This window comes from Takifugu flavidus, chromosome 3 (assembly GCF_003711565.1).
Source record: "Takifugu flavidus isolate HTHZ2018 chromosome 3, ASM371156v2, whole genome shotgun sequence".
Lineage (NCBI taxonomy): Eukaryota > Metazoa > Chordata > Actinopteri > Tetraodontiformes > Tetraodontidae > Takifugu > Takifugu flavidus.
Window position 1 is genome coordinate 3,784,724 of NC_079522.1, and position 24,536 is coordinate 3,809,259.

At 40.3% G+C, this 24,536-nt stretch overlaps 1 protein-coding gene across 2 annotated transcripts; it reads right to left on the reverse strand.

The window, feature by feature from the left end:
• Positions 1-5,285: 5,285 nt before the first annotated feature.
• Positions 5,286-7,890, reverse strand: LOC130523191 (uncharacterized). Of its 2 annotated transcripts, none has more exons than XM_057028225.1 (5): positions 7,255-7,890; positions 6,461-7,138; positions 5,778-5,903; positions 5,648-5,691; positions 5,286-5,548 (listed from the first exon to the last, which is right to left on the reverse strand). In XM_057028225.1, exons 1-5 carry the CDS (start codon positions 7,301-7,303, stop codon positions 5,438-5,440), a joined length of 1,008 nt encoding a protein of 335 aa, XP_056884205.1. In that variant the 5' UTR covers positions 7,304-7,890; the 3' UTR covers positions 5,286-5,437. The 2 variants fall into 2 exon arrangements, with proteins under 2 accessions (XP_056884205.1, XP_056884204.1); XM_057028224.1 differs by having other exon boundaries at positions 6,461-7,147; positions 7,255-7,878.
• Between the last annotated feature and the right edge of the window lie 16,646 nt (positions 7,891-24,536).

Below are 24,536 nucleotides of genomic sequence, written 5' to 3' on the forward strand. Positions count from 1 at the left end.
GGGGGGAGGGCTGTTGTGTTTTTACTTCAAATTAATGAAGAAAGCCTTGATATATACATCCTTCTCCATGCTGTGCCTTTGTTTTTTGTATCTCGAATTCCCGCTTCTGCAGACACTTCTACTTCCTGTTCAAAGCACATGTCATTTACTTTTCAAGCTTTTTTCACACTAAATTACGATGTGATTCGTGATGTCTGTGTAAATTCTCAGTCATCCAGGTCATTGTATCCAAGGTAGTTTTCTCTGTCAACTGGACTGGGTTTCTTCTCTTGAAGACGTTTCGCCTTCTATCCAGAAGGCTTCTTCAGTTCTGAAATCGCTTGGGAGAGAGCTTGAAAATATATAGCCCCTGTGGACCATTTGCATGCTAATGATCCGGGTGGTCACCTGAGAGTCGTTAGCAGGGTCGTTGGTCGGGTCGTTCACCTAGTTTCTGTTGAGGTGTCTCCCCTTTGTCTGCTGGGTCACATGGTGATGAGTCACTGGGTCTCCTGGAATGGTGTGAATGTTTGTTTTGCTGTTGGAAGGAGTGGAGGACTGAATTGTATGTGGGTGATAGGAAGTGCCTCAGGCCACCACCTCTGTTCAAGGATGGTTTCTCCAATTTAACATGGATAGCTTCCTTAACCCCCCTTTCAAACCAGCGGTCTTCTCTGGCCAGTATCCTTACTTGGCTGTCCTCGAAGGAGTGCCCACTCTCCTTTAAGTGTAAGTGGACTGCTGAATCCTGACCCGAAGAGGTGGCACGTCTGTGTTGTGCCATTCTTCTGTGGAGAGGTTGTTTGGTTTCCCCAATGTACAATTCCTTGCATTCCTCCTGGCACTGTACAGCATAGACAACATTACTTTGTTTGGGTCTTGGTGTCTTGTCCTTTGGGTGTACTAACCTCTGTCTGAGAGTGTTGCTGGGTTTGAAATGAACCGGTATGTCGTGTTTCTGGAGGATCCTCCTAAACTTCTCCGAGACTCCAGACAGGTAGGGGATGGAAACGCTGCGACGTTTGTTTCTCTCCTCCTCTCCTTTGCTGAGGTCTCGCTTTCTTGAGGTCCTGGTGAAGGCCCAGTCTGGGTAGCCACATGTTTTGAGAGCTGTCTTAATGTGGTCCTGTTCCTTCTTTCTGCCTTGGGATGTGGTGGGTATTTCTCTGGCCCGGTGTTGGAGGGTTCTGATCACTCCCAACTTGTGTTCCAGTGGATGGTGAGAGTCAAACTGGAGGTACTGGTCAGTATGTGTAGGTTTTCTGTAGACTTCGATGGTGAGATTTCTGTCCTCAGACAACACAGACGTGCCACCTCTTCGGGTCAGGATTCAGCAGTCCACTTACACTTAAAGGAGAGTGGGCACTCCTTCGAGGACAGCCAAGTAAGGATACTGGCCAGAGAAGACCGCTGGTTTGAAAGGGGGGTTAAGGAAGCTATCCATGTTAAATTGGAGAAACCATCCTTGAACAGAGGTGGTGGCCTGAGGCACTTCCTATCACCCACATACAATGCAGTCCTCCACTCCTTCCAACAGCAAAACAAACATTCACACCATTCCAGGAGACCCAGTGACTCATCACCATGTGACCCAGCAGACAAAGGGGAGACACCTCAACAGAAACTAGGTGAACGACCCGACCAACGACCCTGCTAACGACTCTCAGGTGACCACCCGATCATTAGCATGCAAATGGTCCACAGGGGCTATATATTTTCAAGCTCTCTCCCAAGCGATTTCAGAACTGAAGAAGCCTTCTGGATAGAAGGCGAAACGTCTTCAAGAGAAGAAACCCAGTCCAGTTGACAGAGAAAACTACCTTGGATGTGATTCGTGTGTGACCTTATATCAACAGCATGGTATACCCACAGTGATTACATTGGTCCTGACGTGATGGTATCATGGAGGTACCTGTTTGCAATAGTATAGTTATGTTTGACTTCATGTGAAATTAACATCACCCCAAACTCAGACTGGTGTCACTACACGAATAAAAAAAGTCTTTAATCTATGAAACATATTTTTACAAAGATCAATCAATAACATCACATTCCCGTATGTCAATATTTGAGGTGTGCCTTAAATTGTTTTATGTTGTGCAACATCCTATGCCATAGTCTGATGATGTGGCTGTATAGATTATACTGATGAGGTAGCCAGTGGATACAAGATATTTCTCAGTGTTAGACTTCTGTGGTCTTGCAAGTTAAGCCCTTGGGCTTCTGATTCATTTCTTATAACCTTTGAGTGTTATTCTGACGCACACATTCTAAAACATTTTCGTATTGTTACAAGTTTTAAAATATTTCTCTACAAAATAAAACTACAACAGCAGAACACACATTATAAATTGAGCATGGCCGAGTGGTCAGTTTGAATTAATTTTCAGCTAAATATCAAGCCTAACTTTTGCTGGTTTTGAATGTTGTAAACTGGGGGTCTACTCGGAACAGACTAAAACATATGGCCACTGGATCAATTCGATTTAAATGGCAAATTGATCATGTGGTGCAATGGAAGGTACAGACAATGATTGTTCAAGTATGTTGAGAGTATGTGCAAGTATACAAATGTTTGTTGTTTTGTGAGGTTGTGTGCATGGGGGGGATGCAGGTATATGTATGTTAGTGTGTAAAGACATTGTGGAAGACATGCATCATCCCAGTTCTTAAGAAGAATCCTCCCAGGGAGCTGAATGTCTTCTGACCAGTGAAACTCACCTCACACAGCAGCACGGGACAAACTCAGCATGATAGTAGTGGACCTGGATTCCTGGTTCTACAGCTACCGTATCTCACCGGCAGGCCATGGTATACAGACACTGTGATTAGCAGCACAAGAGCACCCCAGGGCACAGTGCTGGGCCCTCTACTATTAACCCTGTACACATTAGACTTTTACTACAACTTTGAGCTGTGCCAAATTTAGAAGTTTGTCGATGACACAGCCATTGTGGGATGCATCAGGGACAACAAAGAGATGGAGTAACAACAATCAGATGGAGCGTAGGAGCCTGTTCATGGAATGCCTGGAGCCACATGAACCATATACACCTCAACGCCTCAAAGACAAAGTAACTAGTCACTGACTTTGGGATGTCTAGACCAAAACTATGACCAGCTCTTAGAGAAAGAGTTGAGGTGGAGGCTGTGGAGTTCTACAAGAACCGTATTATGACTATAAGGTGCACCTAAAACACTGAGACTTTCCCAAAAATTGATGGTGCGCCTTATAATATGGTGCGCCTTGTGTGTGGACTGAGTTCCAAAATCTGCTGTGCGGCTTTGGTGGGTGCACTACGGTAAACGCTCTGCCAATCGATTAGCGACACACCTACGCGTAAGGATCCCCTAAAATGGCGCCGGTCAAGCGAGACACGTATGAATGAGGCTTACTTTAAAGTGCAGGACATTATATATGAAAATATTTAATGAAAATGGCAATCGAGCAATCTTATATTTTCACTTTATGAGGAGGCGGCATCTCTCCATACGCGCAAGGACAACTGTTGCGCAGCGGCTGCCCGCGGATTACCAAGAGAGGGCGGCCATCTTCCGCACCTACTGCCGCGACAAGATAACCGCGCCCAGCCACATCACCAACATGGATGAGATCCCTTTGACTTTTGACATCCCTTTGACCCGCAAAGTGGAGAAAAAGGGACCAGCACGGTGGCGATACGCACAACGGGGCATGAGAAGTCGTCGTTCACCGTGGTTCTCGGCTGCCACGGAAACGGACAGAGCGCTGGATGACGGTAGGCGAACACTCCTTCACAAAGACTATGAGGCAGCAGCGGGCAAGTTATGCCACCATATGCGGGTGGATTGTAGACGCATGGGCTATGATACCGTCTTCATGTATTGGAAGAGCTTTAACAAAATCAACGCTGAAGCGGAACCGGTTGGTGAGTCTGATTCAGATGATGAAGAAGAGGAATTCGGGATGTTGGACATTGAAATAGTGCAGCTGTTTAATTCAGATACAGAAGATGAAAACTTTGTTGGTTTTGTGGCAGAAGAATTAATATTTTGTTCAAGAAATGTGAAGAAACTCACCGTTTTACTTCTGTTGTCAATTTTTACTGTATGTTTTAGCATGCGTCTAATAATACGGTGCGCCTTATATATGTTTTAAATACAGAAATAGCACCTGTAACTGAGACTGCGCCTTTTATTACAGTGAAAATACGGTAGTTCAAAAGTGCCATAATCATAATATTTTCAAAGATTATGATTATGGCATAACCATAATATAATATTTGTAAAGATTATGCTTTATGATTATGGCACTTTGTGATCAGTAATCACAACATGATGAAAGTGGCACAACACAAGGGGAGACGCACATGAGGTGAACTGACACAGGGGTGGCACGGTTATGTAGGGGCTAAAATGGCTGCCACAAAGCAAGAAGGTTCCTGCAGTCAGGGGGCTTTTTTGTGCAGAGTTTGCCTGTTCTCCCCGTGTCCATGTGCATTGACATTAGAAGTGAATGAGGGCATGAACAGTTGTTTGTCTTTGTGAGTTAGAAGTGGGATAAGCGGCCACCTGTCCCCTAAAAGGGATAAAGAAGTCGAAGACTGATAGAGGGATGGACAAAAATCCCTTGGCCAGTTTTTTCACAATTCTAATAAAAGTGTTGAAGGTCTTTTGTTGCAAAATAAAATTTTAATTGATTATATCTTAACAATGGCAACTGTGACTGCTTTTCATCATGCTGAATGCTGATGCACCAATTAGGAAGCTAACCAAGGTCTGCAGATTCAAAAAGCAGCAGACAGATGTCAAGGTTTCAGTTGTATTGGGAATCTTGAGCAGGTAGTAATTTTTAATTAAATCAAAAATTAATATTTGTATTGTGTTCAATTTTGTTATCTGTTTTGTTAGTCTTTATGCCCCAAGTTTCACAAAAAAAGGTCAAAAAGGTCAACAAAGAGAGCTAAACATTTTCTAAACTGCTGGCAAATTGGATCCCAAATAAGCAAAAATCATTCCTGCAGTTCCGGGGAGAGAGACCACGGTGGACACAGCAGGAGTACGCCAACCCTTTGGATAATACTGCCCCTGCCTTAGCATTTCTATGTATCCAAGACATAGCCTGTTGCTGTTTACATGGTCATGATCACATAATGGAGCATTTGTCTCATCCAGTGGGTGTTTTGGTCAACTTAATAGTCCGATGGATATAAATGCTTGTGAAAACCATTGTTGGAGCTTTTGACTTCACAAATTAAGGACTGCAACAGCACGATACAAGCTTTGTCTTCATAAAATGAATATAAATATATGGAGGTAATCTATCATTTGTTGACATGGCCAGAAAAAACAACTTTATTAGGAAAACTTTGTTTCATCGAGACTGATAAATGATACAATTGAAAATGTAGAAACCGATATGAGTAAATTCAAAATACTTAATTAGGTCCTGTGTTGAGCTGCAATGACAACAAGACATCTACAGCCTCACAGCAGAGTACACACATTCATTCTGTCTGTTCTGCATTGATCTGTTGGGCTGGTTGTTCCTCAAAGCTGCATAATGGAGGTTGTTTTCCTCTTGGTAGCCCTGGAGATATGTGATAAAGGGTAAGTTAGTGTATGTACATAAGGATTATTTATACAGTACATATAAACTTTTTAAAAAAAAAATCAAAATTGTCTCCACCTCTGCATTTGCTCTGGATGAAGCTTGGAATCTTGATTGAGAGTCTGTTTTAAAACACAGGAAGAGATTTTTTTAAAGTAATTTTCCCAGTTTACCTTTAAGAATATTCAAAATATATTACATCAGTTACCCAGAGAGTGATGACTGTTTTTCCTCTTTGTCATAAAAACTGAAATGGATAATAAAACAACCACGATTATGGTAAATATCCAGGCCGCACTGAGGAAATACACCAAAACAAGATGGTTTCCTTCATCTGTAACGAGAGGCATCAGAAATTGTGATATCCGCGATGCCGTTTCAGATAATCATTTAAGTATTTCAACAAATTTGTCCTCTCTCTTATATTAAGCTAGTTATAATGTCATTACTGTGTAATTCAGGGAGACAATAGACATCACCAGTCACAAATTATTTTATAAAGTAACAATATAGAAGCAGAACCTATACTGACATAAAAAGTAATGCGTTAAAGTGATTCTTTGACCACAAATATTATGTTTTTAAAGGACTGCCACGGTGTCCATGTACAATTCAAACTGGTCTTTAAATGTTACAATTTCCTCATTTTAGATACTGAAAGCTTTGTGTAAACAGAGAATTGGGGGATATTTAGGTCATATCTGTTTAAACTGGTAAATTTTTCGATAAAACACAATATATAAACCAACTGAACAGAGCTAATTAGGATAACCTTTTTATGGACACTTAAATAAATTACTGCATGCTGGCTTAATATTTTTAAAACTAGATAATATGTAAATAATTTCTACAATATACAGAAAATAATATACACAAAATTAGAGCACTCACCCCCACACACCAGCTTGGTTCCAGTTCCAAACAGAATGTGTCCACATGCTGCAACAGCACAATAGTAGGTCCCAGTCTGAGAAGTATTTAGGTTCTTCAAGGAAAAGCTGTAGAAACAGGTGTTGGTTTTCCTCTCACACTGCTTGTTCCTGCCTGTATGGCTGTACATGAGTCCCAGTTGAGATTGTCCAGAGTTTCTGAACCAGTAAACAGTGTGATCCCCATCACAAGTCCACCCAGTATGGACTGTACAATTCAGCATCACAGAACCTTCTGCTTGGATAGACTGTGATGCTGACTGATCTATGGTCAACCCTGAACCCTCTACAATGACATTATGACCTTCTGTAAAGTCAAATACATTTAAATACTGATTTACACAGTAATAGGTGGCTGAGTCTGATAACTTCAAATCTGTTATTGTCAGATTAGTTCCTTTGTTACCAGCATGTAGTTGGAAACGTTGATTGGATTTTGAGTCATTAACACAGCTACAACGATTCCTTAATATCACGTATGTACAGAGCAGAATCGGCTGCTCTCCCAGAGTTTCTTTAAACCAAGAGATCTTGGTAGAAACATCACCTCTGTGAAGACACGGCAAAGTCAGGTTCTGTCCAGGTTTGACCAAGATATAATTGGTCTTCCAATTCAAAGATGGAGAAAATTCCATTGTAGCTGTCTGAGCTAAAAACAAAATACAATTAGAAATTAACACTGATTAATGTTTAAATCTAGAATTTTGCAAATGATGCCAGAAATAAACAAAATACTAACAAAAAAGAAATCCTCACCAAATTTCTCCAAACATATCAGCCAGAAGATCAACTTTGCAGATGTCATCTTGCTCCAAGTGTTGGGGTTGAGTGAAGAGAAGACTGGTCCTTTTTAAACTGATAAATGCTGCACTCGTATCTGATTGGGCAGCCGGAGATGACTCGAGGGTGTGACATATAGTAAACATGATGACTTGTAATGTCAGATTTGCTTGATAAAATTGATGTTGGAGAAATCAAAGGAAGATTTAAAGGTTAAAAAAAACCACCAGTAAAAACTTTGCATTACCTTAAGAATACAATTTTGCATCATATATAAATAGAATTCAATTTTAGTTGAGGTGTAACGTGCATCATTTCTAACCAATCAATAACAACCAACCAACCGGCAATCATTCTTTTTTATATTTTCCATGTTGCAGTAATGCATCCAGTAAATGCTCAGTACTAATTATACAGTGGGACCTCTACTTACGAATGTCTGGACATGCGGAATTTTCAGGTTACAAAACGTCTCAACGAGAAAATATTTCCTCTTGTTACGAAAGAAATTTGAGGATACGAAAGGCAAAAATACGCTACTGCTACTACTTGCAGCTCGCGGAGTTTAGCGAACGTAAACATGCCAGTAGCTGCTCTGCCATTGGCTATCGCCTAGTGTCTTCCTGTAATTCCATTGGCTAGGAGGGACGTCAATATGTACATGTTTGTGTGTATCCCAGCGTCAACTTCGTTTAACTCTTATTCCCTATGGACCCCAGGAAAGTGTTGACAAAAGTGAAAAGAAGAAAAGAAGAAGAGAGCTTTTTGTCCATACAAACGAAGCCAGAAATAATAGAAAAGCATGAAAAAGGGATGCGTTTGGTTGATCTCGCCAAAGAATATGGCCGTATCCGGAATTTATTGTTGGTGTTTGTATGTTTGTCCATTAGATAGCGGTGTTACCACAAGTGTTAACGTTCGTTGCTATTAATTACGGCTAATGTAAGATGAGCCTGTAATAAAGTTCATTTTGTACCTGGAGAAGCCTTGCACTGAATTCCTACATTTATTGTGGGGTAATTGTAACATGTATTTGTTACATGTTTTGATGCATTTTTATGATTTATAAAAAAAAAATATGTCCGAATTTTTGAGAGCTTGGAACGGATTAGGGCATTTACATGGAAAACGCATCTCTACTTACATAATTTTCAGGTTACGAAACAACTTCCGGAACCAATTAATTTCGTAAGTAGAGGTCCCACTGTAATGACAAACAGCTTTTGGAAAAGGATGCAGCAACGAGGGGTAGCATGGGCTCAAACAAGATTGTTCACGCAAGAGGGAGCAGATTCAGGTATTAGTCTGTCAGTCAGCATGAATGACATGATCTTAATGTGGGCAGGTACAGTAGACCTCTATCAGCAGTGAGGAGGCATGGGCCTGCTTTCGTTGGACTATCTGAATTGGTGGAAATATGGGAGATCACCATGACTTGTATCAGCATTTGTAGGTTTAATGGCCTGGTTTTTCTGAGGTTGGATATGGAAAAGTGACAGGATGACAGGGAGACTGATGCTACATGATCACAAAACCTCAGATGATCAACAATCATGACTCCAAGATTTCAAACAGCCTCAATAACAGGGAGGGGCCAATTTTGTGATCTATGTTTTGATGAATGGATCGTTTTGCCAAGGAAAGAATGAGCTCATTTTCACCATGGTTAAGTTGAAGGTGGTGGCCCTGCATCCATGTGGATATGTCTGAGAGACATGGTGAGATCTAGTCTGAGCCGGAGGGTTAGTCTGGGGAAAATGAGACACAGAACTGGGTGCCATGTGGAAAGCAGTGGTATAAAACACCATGGGAGACGATGGGATGATTTGCCTGAGCAATGTTGCGTATATGGCAAAGAGCAGCAGCCCCGGCACCGATCCTTGGGTGACCCCAGTGGAGAACTAGTGATGAGCCAAAAGTTGATCATGCCACGACACCCTGGATGAATGCCCAGATAGGTACAATTCAAAACAGGAAAGTCAGAGCAACACCGCATTGGTGGCCCTGGCCCATAGACAGTGGCCCTGAGGAGAAGACAGCAAGAGAAGCTGGAGGAGGAACTGATGAAGATGTAAGCACTCTCTGTTGCACATGGATAGAATCAACACGGAGTATATCAGAGGAACTGGAATATTGTGTTTTTGTAAGCCTATAAAATCATGAATTAGTCCGCTTATTAACCTATATATTAAACAAAATGTATGTACTCGAGTGAATGTGTCATTATAATCTAAAATATAATCTAATCTAAAAATGTTTGCATACAGACAATTCGATGGATAAATGTGCTTAATACAAACAGAAATAACACTATTGACAAGAAGATGTGTTGATGTGACTGCAATGGGGATCACATTAACATTACAGCAATGTCATTTTCCTTACACTAGTTGTCTTTGAATGCCAAGGTCAAGAGAGTGAAGCGATGTAGTTTGACTGCTGTGTGTTAAGACACAGCAAAGACTTCCTGTTTGAAACCACCAAGACAGAAGGGGAAAAGTCAAGCCCAAAAAAGATTCTGACTGTGTTACAAAAAATACATTTGGACATTTTAGACAATAACGGGATGCAACTTTATTTGAATCTTATTTTAGAAGAAGATTGACTGCAGGACAAAATATATAAGTTCAGGATTATTTTTAAACACGTCAAAACTTTAAGTGTTTTGCATCATAGTCTAAAAACATGGCTGTACGTATGGTAACGTATGAATGGTATGGTATATTACTTGGTATTTCTTTACATGATGTGTATATATTTATGTAATGTTTTATTCCAAGAAGAAGAAGAAAGAATGAAAAGAAATATGATTGCAAATGTAAAAACAGACAGCAAACAGGTCGAGCAGTAACTGATGTTGTGGTTTTTCTACTGCACAGTGTCACATGTGTGGGGGTGTGTAAGCTAACACCCTAACACCTAGGGTGTCTAAACTAAAGTGCCACACTAAATTAACAGCTGCGCATTCTGGATTATTTACAGTCTTTTTCAACTTTAAGGATATTTTTTTGTAAAATAAGAAACGTTCAACAGTTGCAAGTGCTTGTTGGAAAAGTCACCACCAATCTCTTTGGTTTTAGTGACATTTAGCTCCAGTCAGTTGTTGCACCAATCAAAAACCTGGGGAAATAAAGCCCTGGGAGATACAGCCTGTGGCAGATACTGACAGCAGATACAGCAGGACCATGTGTAAAAGGGGTGGTTTTGTACGATAGCTTGGCTGCTCTCATGTCATGCTTAACTTCTCTATTGACTTGCTTCTTCTCAGAATCAGAGCATGTGAAAAAGGAACTTTTCGTTCTGCTGAGGATTTCCTTGAGCTCTTTTTTATCCTTGTGTGTCCCTGCCATGGCCTATCACCTAATACATATGGCCCCAGACCCTGCTGCAAGACAGACTCATGTCTCTGTTTCATGTTTGGACGATCTGGGCCCATAGACAAAGTCCCAGCCATTGGTCGCACACAAATGTGCTCCAAACACAGGCCTAGGCCCCCTGGTCACTAAGTGGGATATGCTGTTCCTAATTGATAATGTCTTTGAGATCTGTGCTTTATCTGGCCCTCCACCTATTACCCCTTTCCCATTGGAGGCCTTATGAGGGGCAAATTAAGACAAAACAGATTCTGGGATGTTGAGGACACTTAAGCTCCTCCACCATAATTCGTTGGTCGTTGGAGGACAAGACAATCAAGTGTGTGTTGGTTATTTCCTCCTTTATTGTACCAAGGATCCTGATCATCCTGAACAATGTAGAATGTACACAATGAATCAAATATCTATAAATCAACCACAGAAGAGCCTTTTTCTATTTTGTGAGTTTTCTGAAACTACAGGATATCTAAAATTGTTGAAAATGGTCATGTTTCTATTCTACTGCTTTACACTGAAGTAAACACATTCAGTCCAGGTATGTTCTCTGTTCATCTTCTTCTTCCACAAAACAGAACCATCTGCATCTGGACAATCCTGTAAATGACAACAATGAACTCAGTGCATTTTGAATATTTAATGAACAACTTTATTCTGACTAATAGAAAATACCTTTGGTTTGGACAGAGGTGAGAGTCTTACATGCAATTCTGAAAAATAAAATGGAATGTCAGACATGTAAAATTACCCTCTAAAATAAGCCCAGAAGTGTAATTAATCATACCTTTATAATTGCAGCTGTGACTGTTCATCATGCACACCGAGAAAGCCAGATACTCTACCAGAAAGGTGCTGAATGATGATGCACCACACAGGAAGTAAACTGAGAACTGAGAGTATTTATCATCTGTAGATGAACACAGCAGCAGACAGAGGTCAAGGTTTCAGTTCCATGGTGAAGAAGAACAGGCAGTAGAGCTTGAACAAGTACAGTTAGCGATTTACTCCAACCACCAGTTCTGTTGAATAAGTTTTTCCTCAAGTACCCAGGCTCTGAAACCAATGAGTTGAGGTGGAATGGCCTTTTATTTTAAGTTTAAGCCAATTAAAGAATTGTTTTTGAGGTTCATAATCTAAATCCAAGTTATCATCGTCAAATTCCTAGTTTGGCTACAATATTTCCACACAAAGCTTTTGTTCAGGTATTTGCAACTCAGAAATGATCAGGAATAAAACTTATAAATTGCACCTTTTCGCTGAGGAGTCACCTCTCTACAGTCACTGTGAACATGTCACACTGCTTTGAAACATGTAATGTAAAGAACAAAGACTTTTGTGCTAGGAGCCAGATTTGCCAAAAACCAGACCTGGTAAAACTAGTGGCTTGCCATGCTCATTTCTTTTTTCATTTTTGTGACTTTGTTGACTTTTATTATTTGAGAGATGAGAACCATTTTGTTGTGGCTTGGGTTTCTCGCCTCCTCCCCCCACCTGCAGGATCGGCAGGCAGGGACAGGCCGAACTCTGATGAGCGCTGAGCCTCTGGCGCACCTGCAGCGCATTACCTTAATTCAGCGGCTACTTAAACTCCCCTCTCGGCCTCTGGTGCTGAATTGTTGTTTTGCCACAGCGTCTAGCTCCCACCCTCTGTGATCGCCAGTTTTTTGCCTCCTGTTTTCCGTGTTTACTTCCAGCGTGTGAGTTTGTTCCAGTGCCTCGTCACTGCGTCTTTGTTTGTACTTTTTCTCGACGGTTTTTCCCTTTTATGGTGATTTTTACTTCGTAGATTTTCTGTTGTTACTTTGCTAGAGTTGTTTCCGTTGCTACTTTGATTCCTGCGTCTTGCACCTTTTTGTTATCAATAAAGAGCCTATCTGCTACTCTGCATCTGGGTCCAGGCCTCCTTGACTTCCCATAACACATTTAAGTTAAATATAATTTGTATGCATTCGTGACAGCATTTTTGAGACAGTCTTCATGTTAGTGTGCTCATATTTTTCAACAAACCAGTAAATACGTAACAAAAAAAACCCTCCCGTTTATCTGTGCCCAGGTCAAATAAGCAAATTCTGTTTAATTTGAGTTCAATTTAAGTCATGGTATGAATGTGATTCAAATATAAGTTATTGATAATGAAGTCAGAATTATAATTCTGCAGTGTCAATATTTAGGTAAAAATACAAGTTTGTCTTATATATGAACAAATCAAATAATCAATTCAAATTCCTGAATCCAAGTTAAAGTCATAACAGTCCAAATTCAGAATACCGGAGTCATGAACATAGAAGGTAATTCACCCTCAAAGACCTGTTTGGTTCCATCTCCATGTAAAATTTATATGGGCTATAAATGTTACATTTCCTCCACATTTTAGAAACTAAAAGCTCCATATAACAGAGAATCAGGGGATATTTAGGCCATATCTGTTTAAACATAAGGTTAATTTTTCTATCAATCGCTATATATTTTGAAACCAACTGAACATTGCTAACTGGGGTAACCTTTCTATGGACAATAAAATAAATTAGTGGATTCTGGCTTAATTTTTTTAAAAACTGGATATTATGTAAATTATTTCTACAATATATATAAAATAATCTGCACAAAAATATGTAGCACTTTAACAACTTGTATAAACCTTTTGAATAAAATGATTTCAAACACACTCACCCTCAAACACCAGCTTGGTTCCATTTCCAAACAGAATGTGTCTACATGCTGCAACAGCACAATAGTAGGTCCCAGTCTGAGAAGTGTTCAGGTTCTTCATGGAGATGCTGTGGAAACAGGTGTTGGTTTTCCTCTCACACTGCTTATTCCTGCCTGTATGGCTGTACATGAGTCCCAGTTGAGATTGTCCAGAGTTTCTGAACCAGTAAACAGTGTGATCCCCATCACAAGTCCACCCAGTATGGACTGTACAATTCAGCGTCACAGAACCTTCTGCTTGGATAGAATGTGATGCTGACTGATCTATAGTCAACCCTGAACCCTCTACAATGACATTATGACCTTCTGTAAAGTCAAATACATTTAAATACTGATTTACACAATAATAGGTGGCTGAGTCTGATAACTTCAAATCTGTTATTGTCAGATTAGTTCCTTTGTTACCAGGATATATTTAGAAATGTGGATTGGTTTTGAAGTCATTAACTGTTACGTTTAACCCTTTTTGAGGGGGGGTTAACGTAGCGACTAACAAGCCACCAGGGAAGGACCCAAAACAGTTTATCAAAATTGTGCTTTATTTCTTAACACACGTGCATACATGAAGAGTGGAGGGAGAGGTGGAACAAACGGGTCTGTGCCAAAACAAAAGTCAAAAAACGGGGCATCTTAAAACATCAAAACACAATGGTGGCCACAGCCCATAACCTAGTGTGACTAACAATCAAAACCTACGTGCAGCAATGTATGGGGTACCCCGTCCTTACCTCGTCCCACCTGCCCTCCACAAACTCTCCCTGTCAAACACTGAGCGAGAGAGCGAGCCCCCATGAAATTAGGAGGGAGAGCCTTTAAAACGGGCCTCCGCTGGTGATTGGTCAGACAGCCACAGGGGAGCCAATCCTAAGCTACCCCCGGAGTCCACAGGTGGTGTCTATCTTCCTCGTCACCAGCACTGCCTTTCGGTGTTCCACCAGTTCTCAGCCTCTGGATGGCGCCACTCTGGGAGGTTACCAGCAACAAAGAACACAACAAGAAACAACAACTCCAGACACGTAACATTAACAAATATCCAAAGTTTACTTGATATCCACTACGTACAGATCAGCCTCAGCCTCTCTCCCAGAATTTGTTCAAACAAAGAGATCTTGGTAGAAACATCATCTCTGTGAAGACACGGCAACGTCAGGTTCTCTCCAGGTTTGACCAAGATAAAATTGGTCTTCCAATTCAAAGATGGAGAAAATTCCCTTGTAGCTGTTTAAGAGAAAATTAAACAACAAGCACAAAAGGAGGAAGATTAATATTATTAAGAAATTAATAAGAAAATGTGCAATTAATAATATATACATACTGTATATTCACCTCACCAATTTTCTCTAAGCACATCAGACAGAAAACAAGCTTTGCAGACGCCATCTTGCTCCAAGTGTTGGGCAGAGTGAAGAGAAGACTGGTTCTTTGTACACTGATAAATGCAGAGTTTGTGTCTGTGTCTGATTGGGCAGCCAGAGATGACTTGAGGGTGTGACATACAGGAAACACGATCACATGTAATCTGGCCGATAAAGGTGAAAGATTTGCCAGAGAGAACTAATACGTTTAGCGATCCATTTTCTGTCATTTCTCACTTAATTGGTGCGAGTGCTGGTGCATAGGCTTGCTACATTTGGGCAGGAAGTGCACACTGGACTAGTTCATGGCAAGACAAAGATCCAGTGGTTCAAGTAAATGCTCAGTAGTTAGTTTCATGAAACACTTGTTTGACCACTTTCCTTTAGGCGTTTATAATCGCTTGTGTCATGGGGGGAGGGCTGTTGTGTTTTTACTTCAAATTAATGAAGAAAGCCTTGATATATACATCCTTCTCCATGCTGTGCCTTTGTTTTTTGTATCTTGAATTCCCGCTTCTGCAGACACTTCTACTTTCTGTTCAAAGCACATGTCATTTACTTTTCAAGCTTTTTTCACACTAAATTACGATGTGATTTGTGTGTGACCTTATATCAACAGCATGGTATACCCACAGTGATTACATTGGTCCTGACGTGATGGTATCATAGAGGTACCTGTTTGCAATAGTATAGTTATGTTTGACTTCATGTGAAATTAACATCACCCCAAACTCAGACTGGTGTCACTACACAAATAAAAAAGTCTTTAATCTATGAAACATATTTTTACAAAGATCAATCAATAACATCACATTCCCGTATGTCAATATTTGAGGTGTGCCTTAAATTGTTTTATGTTGTGCAACATCCTATGCCGTAGTCTGATGATGTGGCTGTATTGGTTATACTGATGAGGTAGCCAATGGATACAAGATATTTCTCAGTGTTAGACTTCTGTGGTCTTGCAAGTTAAGCCCTTGGGCTTCTAATTAATTTCTTATAACCTTTGAGTGTTATTCTGACGCACACATTCTAAAACATTTTCGTATTGTTACAAGTTTTAAAATATTTCTCTACAAAATAAAACTACAACAGCAGAACACACATTATAAATTGAGCATGGCCGAGTGGCCAGTTTGAATTAATTTTCAGCTAAATATCAAGCCTAACTTTTGCTGGTTTTGAATGTTGTAAACTGGGGGTCTACTCGGAACAGACTAAAACGCATGGCCACTGGATCAATTCGATTTAAATGGCAAATTGATCATGTGGTGCAATGGAAGGTACAGACAATGATTGTTCAAGTATGTGGAGAGTATGTGCAAGTATACAAATGTTTGTTATTTTGTGAGGTTGTGTGCATGGGGGGGGATGCAGGTATATGTATGTTAATGTGTAAAGACATTGTGGAAGACATGCATCATCCCAGTTCTTAAGAAGAATCCTCCCAGGGAGCTGAATGTCTTCTGACCAGTGAAACTCACCTCACACAGCAGCACGGGACAAACTTAGCATGACAGTAGTGGACCTGGATCCCTGGTTCTCTCAGGCCACGGTATACCAGCCTGAAAGACACTGTGATTAGCAGCACAAGAGCACCCCAGGGCACAGTGCTGGGCCCTCTACTATTAACCCTGTACACATTAGACTTTTACTACAACTTTGAGCTGTGCCAAATTTAGAAGTTTGTCGATGACACAGCCATTGTGGGATGCATCAGGGACAACAAAGAGATGGAGTAACAACAATCAGATGGAGCGTAGGAGCCTGTTCATGGAATGCCTGGAGCCACATGAACCATATACACCTCAACGCCTCAAAGACAAAGTAACTAGTCACTGACTTTGGGATGTCTAGACCAAAACTATGACCAACTCTTAGAGAAAGAGTTGAGGTGGAGGCTGTGAAGTTCTACAAGTACCGTATTATGACTATAAGGCACCTAAAACACTGAGATTTTCTCAAAAATTGACGGTGCGTCTTATAATATGGTGCGCCTTGTGTGTGGACTGAGTTCCAAAATCTGCAGTTCGCCTTTGGTGGGTGCACTACGGTAAACGCTCCGCCAATCGATTAGCGGCACACCTACGCATAAGGATCCCCTAAAATGGCGCCGGTCAAGCGAGACGTGTATGAATGAGGCTTACTTTAAACTGCAGGACATTAAATATGCGGCTGAAAATGGCAATCGAGCAATCTTAGTGTTTTCACTTTATGAGGAGGCGGCATCTCTCCATACGCGCGAGGACAACTGTTGCGCAGTGGCTGCCCGTGGATTACCAAGAGAGGGTGGCCATCTTCCGCACCTACTGCCGCGACAAGATAACCGCGCCCAGCCACATCACCAACATGGAGGAGATCCCTCTGAGTTTTGACATCCCTTTGACCCACACAGTGGAGAAAAAAGGGAACAGCACGGTGGCGATATGCACAACGGGGCACGAGAAGTCGTCGTTCACCGTGGTTTTTGGCTGCCACGGAAATGGACAGAGCGCTGGATGATGGAAGGCAAACACTCCTTCACAAAGACTATGAGGCAGCGGTGGGCAAGTTATGCCACCATATGCGGGTGGATTGTAGTCGCATGGGCTATGATACCGTCTTCATGTATTGTAAGAGCTTTAACAAAATCAACGCTGAAGCGGAACCGGTTGGTGAGTCTGATTCAGATGATGAAGAAGAGGAATTCGGGATGTTGGACATTGAAATAGTGCAGCTGTTTAATTCAGATACAGACGATGAAAACCTTGATGGTTTTGTGGCGGAAGAATTAATATTTTGTTCAAAATCCATTTGCCAGTTTTTTTTTAATGTATCGAAACTCACCATTTTACTTCCGTTGTCATTTTTTACTGTATGTTTTAGCATGCGCCTAATAATACGGTGCGCCTAAATGTATGTTTTAAATACAGAAATAGCACCCGCAACTGAGACTGCGCCTTTTATTACAGTGAAAATACGGTAGTTCAAAAGTGCCATAATCATAATCTTTTCAAAGATTATGATTATGCCATAACCATAATATTTGTAAAGATTTTGCTTTACGATTATGGCACTTTGTGATCAGTAATTACAACATGATGAAAGTGGCACAACACAAGGGGAGACACACATGAGGTGAACTGACACAGGGGTGGCATGGTTATGTAGGGGCTAAAATAGCTGCCACAAAGCAAGAAGGTTCCTGCAGTCAGGGGTTTTTTTTTGTGCAGAGTTTGCCTGTTCTCCCCGTGTCCATGTGCATTGACATTAGAAGTGAATGAGGGCATGAACAGTTGTTTGTCTTTGTGAGTTAGAAGTGGGATAAGCGGCCACCTGTCCCCTAAAAGAGAAAAAGAAGTCGAATACTGATAGAGGGATGGACAAAAATCCCTTGGCCAGTTTTTTCACAATTCTAATAAAAGTGTTGAAGGTCTTTTGTTGCGAAATAAAATTGTAATTGATTATATCTTAACAATGGCAGCTGTGACTGCTTTTCATCATGCTGAATGCTGATGCACCAATTAGGAAGCTAACCAAGGTCTGCAGATTCAAAAAGCAGCAGACAGATGTCAAGGTTTCAGTTGTATTGGGAATCTTGAGCAGGTAGTAATTTTTAATTAAATCAAAAATTAATATTTGTATTGTGTTCAATTTTGTTATCTGTTTTGTTAGTCTTTATGCCCCAAGTTTTACAAAAAAAAGGTCAACAAAGAGAGCTAAACATTTTCTAAACTGCTGGCAAATTGGATCCCAAATAAGCAAAAATCGTTCCTGGGAACAATTGTTCCGGGGAGAGAGACCACGGTGGACACAGCAGGAGTAGGGCAACCCTTTGGATAATACTGCCCCTGCCTTAGCATTTCTATGTATCCAAGACATAGCCTGCTGCTGTTTACATGGTCATGATCACATAATGGAGCATTTGTCTCATCCAGTGGGTGTTTTGGTCAACTTAATAGTCCGATGGATATGAATGCTTGTGAAAACCATTGTTGGAGCTTTTGACTTCACAAATTAAGGACTGCAACAGCACGATACAAGCTTTGTCTTCATAAAATGAATATAAATATATGGAGGTAATCTATCATTTGTCGACATGGCCAGAAAAAACAACTTTATTAGGAAACCTTTGTTTCATCGAGACTGATAAATGATACAATTGAAAATGTAGAAACCGGTATGAGTAAATACAAAATACTTAATTAGGTCCTGTGTTAACCTGCAATGACAACAAGACATCTACAGCCTCACAGCAGAGTACACACATTCATTCTGTCTGTTCTGCATTGATCTGTTGGGCTGGTTGTTCCTCAAAGCTGAATAATGGAGTTTGTTTTCCTCTTGGTAGCCCTGGAGATATGTTATAAAGGGTAAGTTAGTGTGTGTACATAAGGATTATTTATACATATAAACTTAAAAAAACAAAATCAAAATTGTCTCCACCTCTGCATTTGCTCTGGATGAAGCTTGCACTCTTGATTGAGAGTCTGTTTTAAAACACAGAAAGAGATTTTTTGAAAAGTAATTTTCCCAGTTTACTTTTAAGAATCTTCAAAATATATTACATCAGTTACCCAGAGAGTGATGACTGTTTTTCCTCTTTGTCATAAAAACTGAAATGGATAACAAAACAACCACAATGATGGTAAATATCCAGGCCGCACTGAGGAAATACACCAAAACAAGATGGTTTCCTTCATCTGTAACGAGATGCATCAGAAATTGTGATATCCGCGATGCCGTTTCAGACAATCATTTAAGTATTTCAACAAATTTGTCCTCTCTCTTATATTAAGCTAGTTATGATGTCATTACTGTGTAATTCAGGGAGACAATAGACATCGCCAGTCACAAATTATTTTATAAAGTAACAATATACTGTAGAAGCAGAACCTATACTGACATAACAAGGAATGAGTTAAAGTGATACTTTGACCAAAAATATTATGTTTTTAAAGGACTGTCACGGTGTCCATGTACAATTCAAACCAGGCTTTAAATGTTACAATTTCTCCTCATTTTAGATACTGAAAGCTCTGTGTAAACAGAGAATTGGGGGATATTTAGGCCATATCTGTTTGAACTGGTAAATGTTTCGATAAAACACTATATATAAACCAACTGAACAGAGCTAATTAGGATAACCTTTTTATGGACAATTAAATAAATTACTGGATGCTGGCTTAATATTTTTAAAACTAGATAATATGTAAATTATTTCTACAATATACAGAAAATAATCTGCACAAAATTAGAGCACTCACCCCCACACACCAGCTTGGGTCCATTTCCAAACAGAATGTGTCCACATGCTGCAACAGCACAATAGTAGGTCCCAGTCTGAGAAGTGTTCAGGTTCTTCATGGAGAAGCTGTAGAAACAGGTGTTGGTTTTCCTCTCACACTGCTTATTCCTTGCCTGTATGGCTGTACATGAGTCCCAGTTGAGATGGTCCAGAGTTTCTGAACCAGTAAACAGTGTGATCCCCATCACAAGTCCACCCAGTATGGACTGTACAATTCAGCGTCACAGAACCTTCTGCTTGGATAGACTGTGATGCTGACTGATCTATGGTCAACCCTGAACCCTCTACAATGACATTATGACCTTCTGTAAAGTCAAATACATTTAAATACTGATTTACACAGTAATAGGTGGCTGAGTCTGATAACTTCAAATCTGTTATTGTCAGATTAGTTCCATTGTTACCAGGATGTTTGGAAACGTGGATTGGTTTTGAAGTCATTAGCACATCTACAATATTTAGTTGATATCCAGTACATACAGATCAGAATTGGCTTCTCTCCCAGAGTTTCTTTAAACCAAGAGATCTTGGTAGAAACATCACCTCTGTGAAGACACGGCAAAGTCAGGTTCTGTCCAGGTTTGACCAAGATATAATTGGTCTTCCAATTCAAAGATGGAGAAAATTCCATTGTAGCTGTCTGAGCTAAAATCAAAATACAATTAGAAATGAACACCATTTAATGTTTAAATCTAGAATTTTGCAAATGATGCCATAAATAAACAAAATACAAACAAAAAAGAAATCATAAAAGCTGCACTTGTATCTGATTGGGCAGCCGGAGATGACTCGAGGGTGTGACATACAGGAAACACGATCACTTGTAATGTCAGATTTGCTTGATAAAATTGATGTTGGGGAAATTAAAGGAAGATTTAAAAAGTTAAAAAACCCACAAGAAATTTTTTTGGATTACCTTAAGAATAGGATTTTGCATCATATATAAATAGAATTCAATTTGAGTTGAGTTATAATGTGCATCATTTCTAACCAATCAACAACAACCAACCAACCAACCAACCAACCAACCAACCTACCAACCAGCAATCATTCTTTTTTATTTTTCCATGTTGCAGTAATGCATCCAGTAAATGCTCACTAATTATTATGACAGACAGCTTTTGGAAAATGATGCAGCAACGAGGGGTAGCATGGGCTCAAACAAGATTGTTCACGTAAGAGGGAGCAGATTCAGGTATTAGTCTGTCGGTCAGCATGAATGACATGATCTTAATGTGGGCAGGTACAGTAGACCTCTATCAGCAGTGAGGTGGCATGGGCCTGCTTTCGTTGGACTATCTGAATTGGTGGAAATATGGGAGATCACCATGACTTGTATCAGCATTTGTAGGTTTAATGGCCTGGCTTTTCTGAGGTTGGATATGGCAAAGTGACGGGATGACAGGGAGACTGATGCTACATGATCACAAAACCTCAGATGGTCAACAATCATGACTCCAAGGTTTCAAACAGCCTCGATAACAGGCAGGGGCCAATTTTGTGATCTATGTTTTGATGAATGGATAGTTTTGCCAAGGAAAGAAGGAGCTCATTTTCACCATGGTTAAGTTGAAGGTGGTGGCCCTGCATCCATGCGGATATGTCTGAGAGACATGGTGAGATCTAGTCTGAGCCGGAGGGTTAGTCTGGGGAAAATGAGACGCAGAACTGGATGCCATGTGGAAAGCAGTGGTATAAAACACCATGGGAGACCATGGGATGATTTGCCTGAGCAATGTTGCGTATATGGCAAAGAGCAGCAGCCCCGGCACCGATCCTTGGGTGACCCCAGTGGAGAACTAGTGATGAGCCAAAAGTTGATCATGCCACGACACCCTGAATGAATGCCCAGATAGGTACAATTCAAAACAGGAAAGTCAGAGCAACAGAGCTGAGATCCTCCATATATTCACTATTCATGAAAAAAGTTCATTTGATTGGCTAGCAAGAAGTGACACTGACTGCCCTTGTTTGGAAACCATGAACACGTGCTGAGTGGCTCGCACCTTGTCGAACAAGCTCAAGTCCACACGATGAAGATGACGTCAAAAGCAATTTCTTAAGAACAATTTCTTAAACCACCTGGCTTCTGGGTTAAAGTTCTTGAATTTGGCTTAAAAGGGGGGGAGGGGTCTACTTAATTAGCAACACAAGAGAGATAAGCACACCTTTATTCACCATAACTGGAAAATGTTTGAAAGAGGGGTTGATTTTGCTCTTACAACAAAAAATTGTGCCCCCATTGCTTTAATGTTGATGGGATCCTCTGAATATTCTTAACAATGAATTACACATGAACCATTACAATAATAATATATCGTCCAAATTTCATCTTGCCAACATTAGCCAACATGCATGAAACCACTCTCTTGCTGCACAAATTTGGATGAAACAGTTGAATCCTGCTATGTTGTAGTTGATCATGATCCTCTTCTCTTGTGAAATTAACTCGACTGATCACAACAGAACCTTTCTTAAGAGAACGCCGCTACAATGGAATATATTTGGTTGTTACTTCTTTGTGGTCAGCTTTGAACAGAAACTCTGCATAGACTTCCTGTCAGCAGCCACACAGACAAAGCACACGTTAAAGCTAAAGTTAGACTGAGAGCTGATCTTTTACTGGTAGCCACACTGATGGGGTTGTGTCATGCAATATGTACATTTACAAGAAACAGCTAAAAAATATAGTAAAGTATAGTATTGTTTGTCCTGATTGGGAAACATTTCACACTAACTGTTTAACACAAATGAAATCATAGCCATTCTGTTCCGTTGAAAGGATACAGTAGAACCTTTGCTTTTGAATTTAAATATAACAGGCGTAGGTGAAATATCAGCATCACCATCTTTGATGACATACTTTACTATCTCATACTTTACTAGCTTTAGATAGCAAAGCTGCTGACGTCGATCCCAAACTATGGACACCATATAGGCCCAATTTTGTCCCATCAAAATTAATTTCATAAAACCTTTGGACTGTGGGACAAAGTCGTCTATCCAGAAAAAAACAAAGGTGACACGGGAACTCCACTCCCAAAGACCAAAATTCCTGAACCTTCCTTGTACAGATCTGATAAAGTGTCTGTCTTTGTGGTGGTTTGCGACACCTAACCACAACCACATTGCCTCTTATTAGAGTTGAGTACATTTGATGTGGATCTAAACTGAAAAACATTTTTTTATTTCTGTCAATTTTCAAGCAAGACTCGAGCAGGCTGCCCTTCCTGTATTCAACTTCTGACTTGTTTTTCCACTAATGGAAACTTTAACTCTGAGGTTTGCGCCACCTTCACCGCAGCAGTGAAAAGTAAATGTGAGACGTAACATTCATGCTCAACATGCAGAATATTTATAGATTGTCTTTATGGACACTGAGTTGTTTTTGTCAAAGAGACCCATTTCCACATCCTCGGAAAAAATGTATCCAAAAAGTTAAATTAACTTAATTTCCTTTGATTTAACTTTGATATATAGTTTACATTTCCTCTTAGTTTTATAATTGATACTGAGTTCCATCATTAATGGGATTTTTTTTTTAACCCGACAGCAGCATAACAGAGGTCACCTCCATCATGGCTCTGTTAATAACACAGTAAAAAACCGGAGAAAAGGTTAGTTTAATAATAATTAATTTATTTACCAGGTCATATGATTCTTTCAAAATAGTCTAGCGATAAGTTACCGTGGTGTCAGCACCTGCAGAAACTGATGAGAGGAGGGCTCAGGACGCAGCCTGAGCATGTGCTCACTCTGAACATGTTTGATATGTGGGCTAGAGAATTAATTGGGAATTCAGTAAAAAGATCAGAATATGCGCAGCATTCACATTTGAAGCGATATGTTACATTTGTCAGTTTACGTTTTGGATGCAGCACCAGCAGAGAGGTTACTGCGTTCAAATGAAGCACACCGTGATTGTGGTCTGTATGTGCTTGAATTGTCAAAGCTGTGTTCAGATCACACTTCCTGAGTCATGCAGCTTGACAGCAGGAGGTTAGTCGCACAAAGGAAAAGGAGATCAGCTTAAACTAGTCTGTTAACTTCTTTGTACACTTCTACGCTTTATTTGCAGAATTATTTTCACTCTTTGCCCACTTGCTCAATATTTGTGTGCAGTTAGCTACCTTTCAAAGAACAGTTATGCAGATTTGTTGGCTGACATGCAACTGTGGCAACAAAGACCTGCATTACAAAGGAAATGCTGTTTGAACAGTTGTCTACTGCAGCCACAAATTAGTTAAATAGACAGAGACTGCAGCAGGTATCAGCAGCAACGATTGCTTGTTGTACTCAAGTTGTATGGTGGAGATTCAAATGTCATGTAACTGTGGAAAAATGGGATTTTCTTACAGGCAGAATTAGAAACATTTGAGGAGACATCTTACCCTAAACCGATGACACACAAGAACTTTTCCAGTTAATTTATTTTGTACAGACTGAGAAAAGTACAAAAATTAAATACACTCATGAGGTGACCTTACAAACACTTGCACCGCCCTCTTCCTTTGTGGGAGACATGTAAAACACAAA

Coding starts and splice junctions, on each gene's coding strand:
- LOC130523191 (XM_057028224.1), bottom strand. CDS start 7,303: ATGACATCTGCAAAGTTGATCTTCTGGCTGATATGTTTGGAGAAATTT. Junction 7,148..7,254: donor GATATGTTTGGAGAAATTTG/GTGAGGATTTCT, acceptor TTTTGTTTTTAG/CTCAGACAGCTACAATGGAA. Junction 5,904..6,460: donor AACCAAGCTGGTGTGTGGGG/GTGAGTGCTCTA, acceptor CTCTCGTTACAG/ATGAAGGAAACCATCTTGTT.